The sequence below is a fragment of the Hyla sarda genome, chromosome 2 (assembly GCF_029499605.1).
Source record: "Hyla sarda isolate aHylSar1 chromosome 2, aHylSar1.hap1, whole genome shotgun sequence".
NCBI classification, from domain to species: domain Eukaryota; kingdom Metazoa; phylum Chordata; class Amphibia; order Anura; family Hylidae; genus Hyla; species Hyla sarda.
The window spans coordinates 4,484,429-4,498,845 of NC_079190.1; the positions used below are offsets into that span (position 1 = coordinate 4,484,429).

The window sequence follows — 14,417 nt, forward strand, 5'->3', positions numbered from 1 at the left end:
AACCCTATAACTGCTGGGCTGGTCCTGGATCTTACAGCTGACGATACATGTGATCATACAGGAGTTTTTCCTAACCAGGGTGCCTCCAGCTGTTGCAAAACTACAACTCCCAGCATGCCCGGACAGCCGATGGCTGTCCGGGCATGCTGGGAGTTGTAGTTTTGCAACAGCTGGAGACACCCTGGCTGGGAAACACGGTACTACACAATAAATGTTTACTTCCCACATCTCCCAATATTTGGTTTCCATTCACTGCATACAATCATAAAGCAGAATTTTTTTTTAAAAATAAATTAAATGTATTTTTCTAAAATAAAGTCCGGACTTACATAGCGGCTCCGGTTCTCTTTACAGAAAGCTCTTTCATAAAGTTCACAACATTTCTAATAGATTTCTCTGTTTCAGTTTTGCATCTTTAACACCTCTGCTTGCTGTCAGTGAGTGGGGAAAAAAAAAAGAAAGAAAGGGATGTGTTTTGCTCACACATGAGGGTTTGTTACAATTGTATCCAGTCCGGAGCTAAACATCCACAACACAAATCTCAGTCCGGTCCTGTTTGTTTCCATTCAAAAACAGCAAGCAGAGATGTGAGCACGGCAGATATGCAGCGTGGTGTCCGTATATATCTGTCTGAGGGCAGTGACGCGGGGCTGGATGTGTCCTGGGGGGGGTATGAGCACAGATTTATTGCCCCCATGGTGTATGTGACGTGGTGGTCTCCGTGCCCATCACTCCTTCTTGACCCGTTTGCTCTTCAGGTTCATCCGCCTCCATGTCTCCGCTGTGACCCGGTCCTGCTTGGTGACCGCGCTGAAGTCCAGGGACTTGAGATTGGGCAGGAGAGACAGGATGTAGGATCTGTGGGGCACAAGGTGTAAGTCAGTAAGATGTCACCCTGTACATGACAAGATTCGGGATCCTCGGCCCTGGCACAGACAACAGTCTCTATGGGGTTGTGTCCTCACCTGTGCCCTCTCTATAAGGTTGTGCCCTCACCTGTGCCCTATAAGGTTGTGCCCTCACCTGTACCCTCTCTCTGTGTCTATGGGGTTGTGCCCTCACCTGTACCCTCTCTATGTGTCTATGGGGTTGTGCCCTCACCTGTACCCTCTCTCTGTGTCTATGGGGTTGTGCCCTCACCTGTACCCTCTCTCTGTGTCTATGGGGTTGTGCCCTCACCTGTACCCTCTCTCTGTGTCTATGGGGTTGTGCCCTCACCTGTACCCTCTCTCTGTGTCTATGGGGTTGTGCCCTCACCTGTACCCTATCTATGGAGTTGTGCCCTCACCTGTACCCTCTATCTCTATGGGGTTGTGCCCTCACCTGTACCCTCTATCTCTATGGGGTTGTGCCCTCACCTGTACCCTCTCTCTGTGTCTATGGGGTTGTGCCCTCACCTGTACCCTCTCTCTGTGTCTATGGGGTTGTGCCCTCACCTGTACCCTATCTATGGGGTTGTGCCCTCACCTGTACCCTCTATCTCTATGGGGTTGTGCCCTCACCTGTACCCTCTATCTCTATGGGGTTGTGCCCTCACCTGTACCCTCTATCTCTATGGGGTTGTGCCCTCACCTGTGCCGTATCTATGGAGTTGTGCCCTCACCTGTACCCTCTCTCTGCCTCTATGAGGTTGTGCCCTCACCTGTACCCTCTCTCTGCCTCTATGAGGTTGTGCCCTCACCTGTACCCTCTCTCTGCCTCTATGAGGTTGTGCCCTCACCTGTACCCTCTCTCTGCCTCTATGAGGTTGTGCCCTCACCTGTACCCTCTCTCTGTCTCTATGAGGTTGTGCCCTCACCTGTACCCTCTCTCTGTCTCTATGGGGTTGTGCCCTCACCTGTACCCTCTCTATGGGGTTGTGCTCTCACCTGTACCCTCTCTATGAAGTTGTGCCCTCACCTGTACCCTCTCTCTGCCTCTATGAGGTTGTGCCCTCACCTGTACCCTCTCTCTGTCTCTATGAGGTTGTGCCCTCACCTGTACCCTCTCTCTGCCTCTATGGGGTTGTGCCCTCACCTGTACCCTTTCTATGAGGTTGTGCCCTCACCTGTACCCTCTCTCTGTCTCTATGAAGTTGTGCCCTCACCTGTACCCTCTCTATGAGGTTGTGCCCTCACCTGTACCCTCTCTATGAAGTTGTGCCCTCACCTGTACCCTCTCTATGAGGTGGTGCCCTCACCTGTACCCTCTCTATGAAGTTGTGCCCTCACCTGTACCCTCTCTCTGTCTCAATGGGGTTGTGCCCTCACCTGTACCCTCTCTATGGGGTTGTGCCCTCACCTGTACCCTCTCTATGGGGTTGTGCCCTCACCTGTACCCTCTCTATGGGGTTGTGCCCTCACCTGTACCCTCTCTATGAGGTTGTGCCCTCACCTGTACCCTCTCTATGGGGTTGTGCCCTCACCTGTACCCTCTCTATGAGGTTGTGCCCTCACCTGTACCCTCTCTCTGTCTCGATGGGGTTGCCATGCAGGGTGAGGCTCTTGAGGTTCGGCAGGGCGGTCAGCTTGTCCACCTCGCTCAGGTTGCTGATGCTGTTTCCATGCAGATTGAGCGCAGACAGATGACGGTACGTGGTGAGGACCTGCCAAACAAACATAACCGGGACACAGTCATTTATTCCTGAAATACTTTGTGCTGCTTCCACTACGTGACTCTCACTATATCCCCTGCCACAAGTACAGCACAGTCCTCTCCTAAAATACTCTGTGCTGCTGGAGGACCCTCCGTCCATTATATAACTCTCAGCCTGTGACCACCCACAAATCGTGTAACATTCCTCTCCTCTCCTGAAATACTTTGTGCTGCTTACATTCTCAACGTCAACACTTCATCCCTGACAATACCCTAAGAGCTGTGACCCCCCCCCAGCTGTAGCCGCCGGCCCCTCCAGATGTCACTTACGGGGTCTATGTTGGGCAGGTAATTAAAGGACAGGTCTATCCAGCAGAGTTGGGACGGTTCACTCAGCAGTTTCTCCGCTATTTCTCGGAAGCCGTGTAGATCTGTCAGGGTGTTGTTATTCAGCCGCAGCGCCTGACTTATTAGTGTCCCGTTTTTTGCAGCGTTTTAAGGGTTTCAGCCCCTCGCGGGGGTCCTCCTGGAGCACGTCTGCAGGTTATGGAAAAAAAAGAAACTATAAATTTGGGGGTCACGTCAGGCTCTTTATATATTCTTCGCGATACCCTGCGCTGCCCATGTCTCCTTATGGACGCTTTGTTACTGCGTGGGCGGCCATACTAGTTGTGTTTTCACAGACATTTCGCTGCAGCAGAGTCCCATTGATTTCAATAGGATCCTGCTTCTCTGTGCACACAACATCTGCTGCGGAAATCCCGATTCCAGCATCCGCAGAACAAATGGACTTGTCTATTCTTTCTGCGTATTCCACTCAGAAATGCATTACTGTCTATGAGACGGCGCATCTTGATGGACGTATGTCTTTTTTCGACCGTACTAACTATGTAACTATATTCGAGGGGTCCTGGCGCCTGCCAGATCAATCTAATGTGGGGATTGTCCGCCCGTATTTTCCTTCCGGACATTCCGCCCATTTCCGGCCGCGTGCTCATAGTCTTAGGAGAAGACTTCATGCTCCTGATCCCATCCCCCGCACACTGGTGATGCCCCATGGGATCCTCTGACCTCTGACCCAAGAGCGATCCCCACCACTGATCCTAATGGCCACAAAACAACCACTGAGACACATGAGGGATTCCCATCCATATTAAAGGGGTACTGCGTTGCCCCTGCGTTCGGAACATTTTGTTCCAAACGCTGCGTGTGGGCAGCGGGAGTCGTGATGTCACAGGCCACGCCCCTCGTGACTTCACACCACACCCCTTCGATGAAAGTCTATGGGACTTCCCCCTCCTATAGACTTGCATTGAGCGGGCGTGGCCGTGACCTCACGACCCCCGCTGCCCGCACCCAGCGCTCTAAATGAATGTCGGGTGCGGCACAGAAATCACGGGGGTCCCAGCGTCAGGCCCCCTTGATCAGACATCTTATCCTCTATCCTTTGGATAGGTGATAAGATGTGAAGGGGTGGAGTACCCCTTTAATGCCTAATAGCTGCGAGTCCCTATAAGCTTCCTAACACAGTGTTTCCCAACCAGGGTGCCTTCAGCTGTTGCAAAACTACAGCTTCCAGCATGCTGGGAGTTGTAGTTTTGCAACAGCTGGAGGCACTCTAATTAGGAAACACTGCTCTATTACAACAGCTGCAGTCTCCTGGTATGAAGGTAACAGGTCTTAGTGCTGCTCCACCAGTCCTCAGGTTGTGTGTGGTATTACAACTTGGCTCCATTCACTTCAATGGAACTGAGCTGCAATACCCAGGGATGTGGAATTCCTATCGCCCGACGCCCGAGACATGTAGTTCCGGGCACCGGGCAGGCGAATTTTTCCGGCCATTAGCCCGGCTTCGGGCAAGCGGGGCCGGACCTGACAAGCGCGGCGGTGATCTGCAGTCTGTATGGAGCCGGCTCCCGACTCGTGCCCGCTCCATACTCTGCAGCCCCCGGCTGTTTTCAGTAGCCGGGGGGCCGCCGCTAATAGCTGACATGCGGCGATCGCCGTGGCTGGCTATTAACCCTTTAGATTGCCGCTGTTAAAGCTGACAGCGGAGTCTAAAGGGACATGTGAATGCTCCTGGTGGGCTAGTGGGGTGGATCGCCCCCCCGCTTACCTCTGCTTCCTCCTGTCCTGTCTCTGTCATTGATAGATCCTGGCTGGACCAGGCTCTATCAATGGATCGCAGAGCTCACAGATCAATCGAATCTATTCATCTGTCTGAGGAATCTAATGATTCCTCCTATAAGTCTAATAAAGTGTAAAAAAAACAAAAACTTTTAATAAAGGTTTAAAAAACACACATTAACCCTTCCATGTTAAAAGTTCAAATCACCCCCTTTTGCTATATAAAAACATGTAAACATAATAAAAATAAACATATTTGGTATCGCTTTGTGCGTAATTATGCGACCTATTAAAATATAACATTATGTGTCCTGTACGGTAAATGTAAAAAAATATCAAACCACAGAATTGCAATTTTTATAATATCCCAGAAAAAAAAGTTAAGTGATTAAAAAGTTAGAACAATACTAAAATGGTACCGATACAAAAAACAGATTATGGCGCAAAAAATTAGCCCTCATACAGCCTGGTATGCGGGGTAAAAAAGCTACAGGGGTCAAAAAATGGCAATTAAAAAAAATTCTAAAAAGTTCCGAATTTTTTTAAAATTAGTAAAACATGACGTAAACGATACAAATCTGGTATCGCTGTAATCAGGCGCCTAAAGTGTGAAACGAAAATGTTACCTCAACCACAAGGTAAATGGCGCAGAAAAGAAAAACCACCAAATCTGCAAAATTATCTTTTACTATTTCAATTTCACTTCCCTAAATATTTTTGTTTTTGGTTCGGGGAATATGTTATGGAACAATGAAAAGGTGTCATTACAGTAGGTAGGTATCATTATAGTAGGTAGTTATGGCTATTATAGGGCGAGGAGGAAAAAATCAGAGCGCAAAAGGGAAAATTGGCCGGACAAGTGGATCGTCAGGAGGGACAAGTAGATTTTGCTCCATTTTTAGTCCCGTGGACAAGTAGTTTTTATGAAATTTCCACAGCCCTGATACACACAACCTGAGGACTGGTGGAGGCGCTGCTTTTAAGAGAAATTAGCTCTGTTTTTCTATTACTGGATAACCCAGATAAACAGGAGTCACAATAGGCCATTACCTTCCATGGTGTTGATGCACTTGAACGCCAGGTCAACAGGGGGCGCCGCTCCACAGTCGTTGTCGATGCGTTTACTCATTGTGGGACCTGGAGAAGAGAAGCATACAGGGAAATGAATACAATGTCTGCATACCATGTTACCTCCCCCCCTCTACCATGAACTCTGAATGAGATAGATAGATATGAGATAGATAGATAGATAGATATGAGATAGATAGATAGATATGAGATAGATAGATAGATAGATATGAGATAGATAGATATGAGATAGATATGAGATAGATAGATAGATATGAGATAGATATGAGATAGATATGAGATAGATAGATAGATAGATAGATATGAGATAGATAGATATGAGATAGATAGATAGATAGATATGAGATAGATAGATAGATAGATATGAGATAGATATGAGATAGATAGATATGAGATAGATATAAGATAGATAGATATGAGATAGATATGAGATAGATAGATATGAGATAGATAGATATGAGATAGATAGATAGATATGAGATAGATAGATATGAGATAGATAGATAGATATGAGATAGATAGATATGAGATAGATAGATATGAGATAGATATGAGATAGATAGATATGAGATAGATAGATATGAGATAGATAGATAGATATGAGATAGATAGATATGAGATAGATAGATATGAGATAGATAGATAGATATGAGATAGATAAGACAAAAACAACAGAGCGCTTCTGTGTGGGATCTTCCAGACCAGGTGGGGTTATTAAGGTGAGTGAGGAACGCTCTCACCTGGTGGGGTTGAGCATATTCCAGGCACAACACTGATGTACGCTCAGTATAGCAACTGCTGCGGCTTCAAACGCTGGATCCACCGGCGTGTAAGAGACATTGAAGGGAAAGAGAAATTCGGAATCTGGGATCGCGCTGTTGCTCACGCGTTTCTGGATATTAATAATCCTTTCTTCAGGCGTGATACAAGACATATATACCTCCTGCATATATATATACCTCCTGCATATATATATATATATATTTATACCTCCTGCATATATATATATACCTCCTGCATATATATATACCTCCTGCATATATATATACCTCCTGCATATATATATACCTCCTGCATATATATATACCTCCTGCATATATATATACCTCCTGCATATATATATACCTCCTGCATATATATATATATATATATACACCTCCTGCATATATATATACCTCCTGCATATATATATACCTCCTGCATATATATATATACCTCCTGCATATATATATATACCTCCTGCATATATATATACCTCCTGCATATATATATACCTCCTGCATATATATATAACTCCTGCATATATATATATACCTCCTGCATATATATATACCTCCTGCATATATATATACCTCCTGCATATATATATATATACCTCCTGCATATATATATACCTCCTGCATATATATATACCTCCTGCATATATATATACCTCCTGCATATATATATACCTCCTGCATATATATATATATATATACCTCCTGCATATATATATACCTCCTGCATATATATATACCTCCTGCATATATATATACCTCCTGCATATATATATATATATACCTCCTGCATATATATATATATATATACCTCCTGCATATATATATACCTCCTGCATATATATATATATATACATATACCTCCTGCATATATATATACCTCCTGCATATATATATATATACCTCCTGCATATATATATATATATATATACCTCCTGCATATATATATACCTCCTGCATATATATATACCTCCTGCATATATAGATATATACCTCCTGCATATATATATACCTCCTGCATATATAGATATATACCTCCTGCATATATAGATATATACCTCCTGCATATATAGATATATACCTCCTGCATATATATATACCTCCTGCATATATAGATATATACCTCCTGCATATATATAAACCTCCTGCATTCTGTGTCTTGTATCACGCCTGAAGAAAGGATTATTAATATCCAGAAACACGTTGTGTGAATAAAAGAATTTAAGACACCTACTAGTTGTCTGCAACAGCGCGATCCCAGCTTCCGAATTTCTCCTTCCCTTCAAGATAGATAGATAGATAGATATGAGATAGATATGAGGTAGATAGATATGAGATAGATAGATATGAGATAGATATGAGAGAGATAGATATGAGATAGATAGATATGAGATAGATAGATATGAGATAGATAGATATGAGATAGATAGATAGATATGAAATAGATAGATAGATATGAGGTAGATAGATAGATATGAGATAGATAGATAGATATGAGATAGATAGATATGAGATAGATAGATATGAGATAGATAGATATGAGATAGATAGATAGATATGAGATAGATAGATATGAGATAGATAGATATGAGACAGATAGATATGAGATAGATATGAGAGAGATAGATATGAGATAGATAGATATGAGATAGATAGATAGATAGATAGATATGAGGTAGATAGATATGAGATAGATATGAGATAGATATGAGATAGATAGATAGATAGATATGAGATAGATAGATAGATAGATAGATATGAGATAGATAGATATGAGGTAGATAGATATGAGATAGATAGATAGATATGAGATAGATAGATATGAGGTAGATAGATAGATAGATAGATAGATATGAGATAGATAGATATGAGGTAGATAGATAGATAGATAGATAGATATGAGATAGATAGATAGATAGATAGATAGATATGAGATAGATAGATATGAGATAGATATGAGATAGATAGATATGAGATAGATAGATAGATAGATAGATATGAGATAGATAGATATGAGATAGATAGATATGAGATAGATAGATATGAGATAGATAGATAGATAGATATGAGATAGATATGAGATAGATAGATATGAGATAGATAGATAGATAGATAGATAGATATGAGATAGATAGATATGAGGTAGATAGATATGAGATAGATAGATATGAGATAGATAGATATGAGATAGATAGATATGAGATAGATAGATATGAGATAGATATGAGATAGATATGAGATAGATAGATATGAGATAGATAGATATGAGAAAGATAGATATGAGATTGATATGAGATAGATAGATAGATCTGAGATAGATAGATATGAGATAGATAGATAGATATGAGATAGATAGATATTAGATAGATATGAGATAGATAGATAGATATGAGATAGATAGATATTAGATAGATATGAGATAGATAGATAGATATGAGATAGATAGATAGATATGAGATAGATAGATAGATATGAGAGTAGATGATATTAGATAGATAGATATGAGATGATAGATAGATATGATATAGATAGATATGAGATAGATAGATATTAGATAGATATGAGATAGATAGATAGATATGAGATAGATAGATATGAGATAGATAGATATGAGATAGATAGATATGAATAGATAGATATGAGATAGATAGAAAGATTATTGAGATAGATGATAGATATGAGATAGATAGATAGATAGATAGATATGAGATAGATAGATATGAGATAGATAGATATGAGATAGATAGATATGATATAGATAGATAGATATGAGATAGATAGATAGATAGAAAGATATGAGATAGATAGATAGATATGAGATAGATAGATAGATCAGGGATGTGGAAATCCTATAGCGACGCACGGGAAAGTAGTTTTGGGCTGGGGGAGGTGAATTGTTTATAGATTTAGCCTGTATCGGGCAGGGACAGACAGACGTCCCCTTATTTTTCTGTAATGTCGGTGTGAGGTGCAGGAGCCGATGGAAGTCTACACCTCACACGGGTTCAGAGTGTATGAGGGGGGCGGGGGCCTCCAGCTGACTGCAGAGACCCCCTTATCTCCCCTCCCGAGAGGACGGAGCTCAGAAGACACAGAGGGGGAGAGAGAGGATGTAGACAGCTCCGTGCACAGCTCCATCCCCGCACAGCTCCCTCGCCCACACAGCTCCATCCCCCGCACACAGCTCCATCCCCCACACACAGCTCCATCCCCCACACACAGCTCCATCCCCGCACACAGCTCCATCCCCGCACACAGCTCCATCCCGCACACAGCTCCATCCCCCACCAGCAGCTCCTCCCCACACAGCTCACATCCCCCCACACCAGCTCCCTCCCCCGCACACAGCTCCACCTCCCCCGCACACAGCTCCATCCCCGCACACAGCTCCATCCCCCGCACACAGCTCATCCCCGCACACAGCTCCATCCCCCACACACAGCTCCATCCCCCGCACACAGCTCCCTCCCCCGCACACAGCTCCATCCCCCGCACACAGCTCCCTCCCCGCACACAGCTCCATCCCCGCACACAGCTCCCTCCCCCGACACAGCTCCATCCCCGCACACAGCTCCCAGTCCTCCCGCACACAGCTCATCCCCCAGCACACAGCTCCATCCCCCAGCACCAGCTCCACCCCCCACACAGCTCTCCGCCCACGACACTCCCTCCCCACACACAGCTCCATCCCCCGCACACAGCTCCATCCCCCGCACACAGCTCCATCCCCGCACACAGCTCCATCCCCCGCACACAGCTCCATCCCCCGCACACACAGCTCCATCCCCGCACACAGCTCCATCCCCCGCACACAGCTCCATCCCCCGCACACAGCTCCATCCCCGCACACAGCTCCATCCCGCACACGACAGCTCCCTCCCCCGCACACAGCTCCATCCCGCACACAGCTCCATCCCGCCACAGCTCAGCTCCATCCCCGCACACAGCTCCCTCCACCCGCTCACACGCACCAGCTCCCCCTCACACAGCTCCCTCCCCCACACAGCTCCATCCCCGCACACAGCTCCACCCCGAACACAGCTCCATCCCCGCACACAGCTCCATCCCCGCACACAGCTCTCGCAAGCTCCATCCCGCACACAGCTCCCTCCCCCGCACACAGCTCCATCCCCCGCACACAGCTCCATCCCGCACACAGCCCCATCCCCGCACACTCATCCATCCCCGCACACAGCTCCCTCCCCCCCACGCCTCACACTCCCCGCACACACAGCTCCATCCCCCGCACACAGCTCCAGCCCCCTCACGCACACCAGCTCCATCCCCCGCACACAGCTCCATCCCCCGCACACAGCTCCATCCCGCACACAGCTCCATCCCGCCACAGCTCCCTCCCCCAGCACAGCTCCATCCCCCGCACACAGCTCCACTCCCCCGCACACAGCTCCATCCCCGCACACAGCTCCATCCCCCGCACACAGCTCCATCCCCCGCACACAGCTCCATCCCCCGCACAGCTCGCACGCTCCATCCCCGCACACAGCTCCATCCCTCACCCGCACACAGCTCCATCCCCCGCACACAGCTCCATCCCCCGCACACAGCTCCATCCCCGCACACAGCTCCATCCCCCGCACACAGCTCCATCCCCTCACACAGCTCCATCCCCCGTCCTACACAGCTCCTCCCCGCACACAGCTCCATCCCCCGCACACAGCTCCTCCCCGCACACACGCTCCATCCCGCACACACCCTCGCACACAGCTCCATCCCCCGCACACAGCTCCATCCCCGCACACACTCCATCCCCGCACCAGCCCACCCCGCACACAGCTCCATCCCCCGCACACAGCTCCATCCCCCGCACACAGCTCCATCCCCCGCACACAGCTCCATCCCCCGCACACACGCCATCCCCGCACACCAGCTCCATCCCCCGCACACAGCTCTCCCCCACACGCTCCATCCCCGCACACAGCTCCCTCCCCCGCACACAGCTCCATCCCCCGCACACAGCTCCATCCCCGCACACAGCTCCATCCCCCGCACACAGCTCCATCCCGCACCAGCTCCATCCGCACAGCTCCTCCCGCACACAGCTCCATCCCCCGCACGACAGCTCCATCCCCGCACACAGCTCTCCCCGCACACAGCTCCATCCCCCGCACACAGCTCCATCCCCCGCACACAGCTCCATCCCCGCACACAGCTCCATCCCCCGCACACCAGCTCCATCCCCGCACAGCTCCTCCCGCCCACACACGTCCCTCCCGCACACAGCTCACCCCCGCACACAGCTCCATCCCCCGCACACAGCTCCATCCCCGCTCACAGCTCCTCCCCCGCACTCAGCTCCATCCCCCGCACACAGCTCCATCCCGCCACACAGCTCCATCCCCCGCACACAGCTCCATCCCCCGCACACGACCATCCCTCACTCCACCCGCACACAGCTCCATCCCCCGCACACAGCTCCATCCGCCCCACACAGCTCCTCCCCCGCACACAGCTCCTCCCCCACAGCTCCCACCCCGCACACAGCTCATCCCCCGCACACAGCTCCATCCCCCGCACACAGCTCCATCCCCGCACACAGCTCCCTCCCCCGCACACAGCTCCATCCCCCGCACACAGCTCCTCCCCGCACACAGCTCCATCCGCCCCAGCATCCGCACCAGCTCCATCCCCGCACACAGCTCCATCCCCGCACACAGCTCCATCCCCGCGCACACAGCTCCATCCCCCGCACACAGCTCCCTCCCGCCACACTCGCACACGCTCCTCCCCGCACACAGCTCCCTCCCCCGCACACCAGCTCCATCCCCCGCACACACAGCTCCATCCCCCGCACACAGCTCCCTCCCCCGCACACAGCTCCCTCCCCCGCACACAGCTCCATCCCCCGCACACACAGCTCCATCGCCCGCACACAGCTCCCTCCCCCGCACACAGCTCCCTCCCCGCACACAGCTCCTCCCCCGCACACAGCTCCCTCCCCCGCACACAGCTCCATCCCCCGCACACAGCTCCATCCCCCGCACACAGCTCCATCCCCCGCACAGCTCCCTCCCCCGCACACAGCTCCCTCCCCCGCACACAGCTCCCTCCCCCGCACACACAGCTCCATCCCCCGCCCACAGCTCCATCCCCCGCACACAGCTCCATCCCCCGCACACAGCTCCATCCCCCGCACACAGCTCCATCCCCCGCACACAGCTCCATCCCCCGCACACAGCTCTATCCCCCGCACACAGCTCCCTCCCCCGCACACAGCTCCCTCCCCCGCACTCAGCTCCATCCCCCGCACACAGCTCCATCCCCCGCACACAGCTCCATCCCCACACACAGCTCTATCCCCCGCACACAGCTCCCTCCCCCGCACACAGCTCCCTCCCCCGCACTCAGCTCCATCCCCCGCACTCAGCTCCCTCCCCGCACACAGCTCCATCCCCCGCACACAGCTCCCTCCCCCGCACTCAGCTCCATCCCCGCACACAGCTCCATCCCCCACACACAGCTCCATCCCCCACACACAGCTCTATCCCCCGCACACAGCTCCCTCCCCCGCACACAGCTCCCTCCCCCCGCACTCAGCTCCATCCCCCGCACTCAGCTCTATCCCTCCACTCCCCCTGCTCTGTCTAGACAGGACCTAATCCACCACGGGGAGGTTGCTTGTTTGCACGGGGAGAACACAGAGCGGGGGGGGGGGGGGGAGGGGAGGGGGAGGACGGAAATGTCACCTCACACCGGCCGGGACTACAGCTCTGATGTCCACTCATGGCGGCTCAGGTGAGGAGACCGAGAATACAGGCGACAGGAAGGGTGGTTGTATATGTAGGGTGTGAGTGTATGTGTGATGTCTGTGTATGTAATGTATGATGGGGGGCAGCGGCAGGTGTATGTATGATGTGTGCATATGTATGGTGTATATCAATGTTTCCCAACCAGGGTGCCTCCAGCTGTTGCAAAACTACAACTCCCAGCATGCCCTGGACATGCTGGGAGTTGTAGTTTTGCAACAGCTGGAGGCACCCTGGTTGGGAAACACTGGTGGATATGTATGGTGTGAGTGTATGTGTGTATGATGTCTGTGTGTGATGTGTATGTAATGTATGATGTGTGAATAATGTCTAAGTGTGATGTGTGTGTATAATGTCTAAGTGTGATGTGTATGTAATGTATGATGTGTGTATGATGTCTGTGTGTGATGTGTATGTAATGTATGATGTGTGTATGATGTCTATGTGTGATGTGTATGTAATGTATGATGTGTGTATGATGTCTATGTGTGATGTGTATGTAATGTATGATGTGTGTATAATGTCTGTGTGTGATGTGTATGTAATGTATGATGTGTGTATGATGTCTATGTGTGATGTGTATGTAATGTATGATGTGTGTATGATGTCTATGTGTGATGTGTATGTAATGTATGATGTGTGTATAATGTCTGTGTGTGATGTGTATGTAATGTATGATGTGTGTATGATGTCTATGTGTGATGTGTATGTAATGTATGATGTGTGTATGATGTCTATGTGTGATGTGTATGTAATGTATGATGTGTGTATGATGTCTGTGTGTGATGTGTATGTAATGTATGATGTGTGTATAATGTCTGTGTGTGATGTGTATGTAATGTATGATGTGTGTATGATGTCTATGTGTGATGTGTATGTAATGTATGATGTGTGTATAATGTCTAAGTGTGATGTGTATGTAATGTATGATGTGTGTATAATGTCTAAGTGTGATGTGTGTGTAATGTATGATGTGTGTATGATGTCTATGTGTGATGTGTATGTAATGTATAATGTGTGTATAATGTCTATGTGTGATGTGTGTATGTATGTGATGTATGATGTGGGGTGGGCAGCGGCAGGTGTA

General features: G+C 48.8%; 1 protein-coding gene across 1 annotated transcript; it reads right to left on the reverse strand.

The window, feature by feature from the left end:
• Positions 1–276: 276 nt before the first annotated feature.
• LRRC51 (leucine rich repeat containing 51) lies at positions 277–5,845 on the reverse strand. Its single transcript, XM_056560266.1, is given in 5 exon segments — positions 277–858; positions 2,436–2,584; positions 2,905–3,063; positions 3,065–3,111; positions 5,752–5,845. Coding segments are annotated over 5 exon segments (564 nt in total). The 5' UTR covers positions 5,831–5,845; the 3' UTR covers positions 277–728.
• Between the last annotated feature and the right edge of the window lie 8,572 nt (positions 5,846–14,417).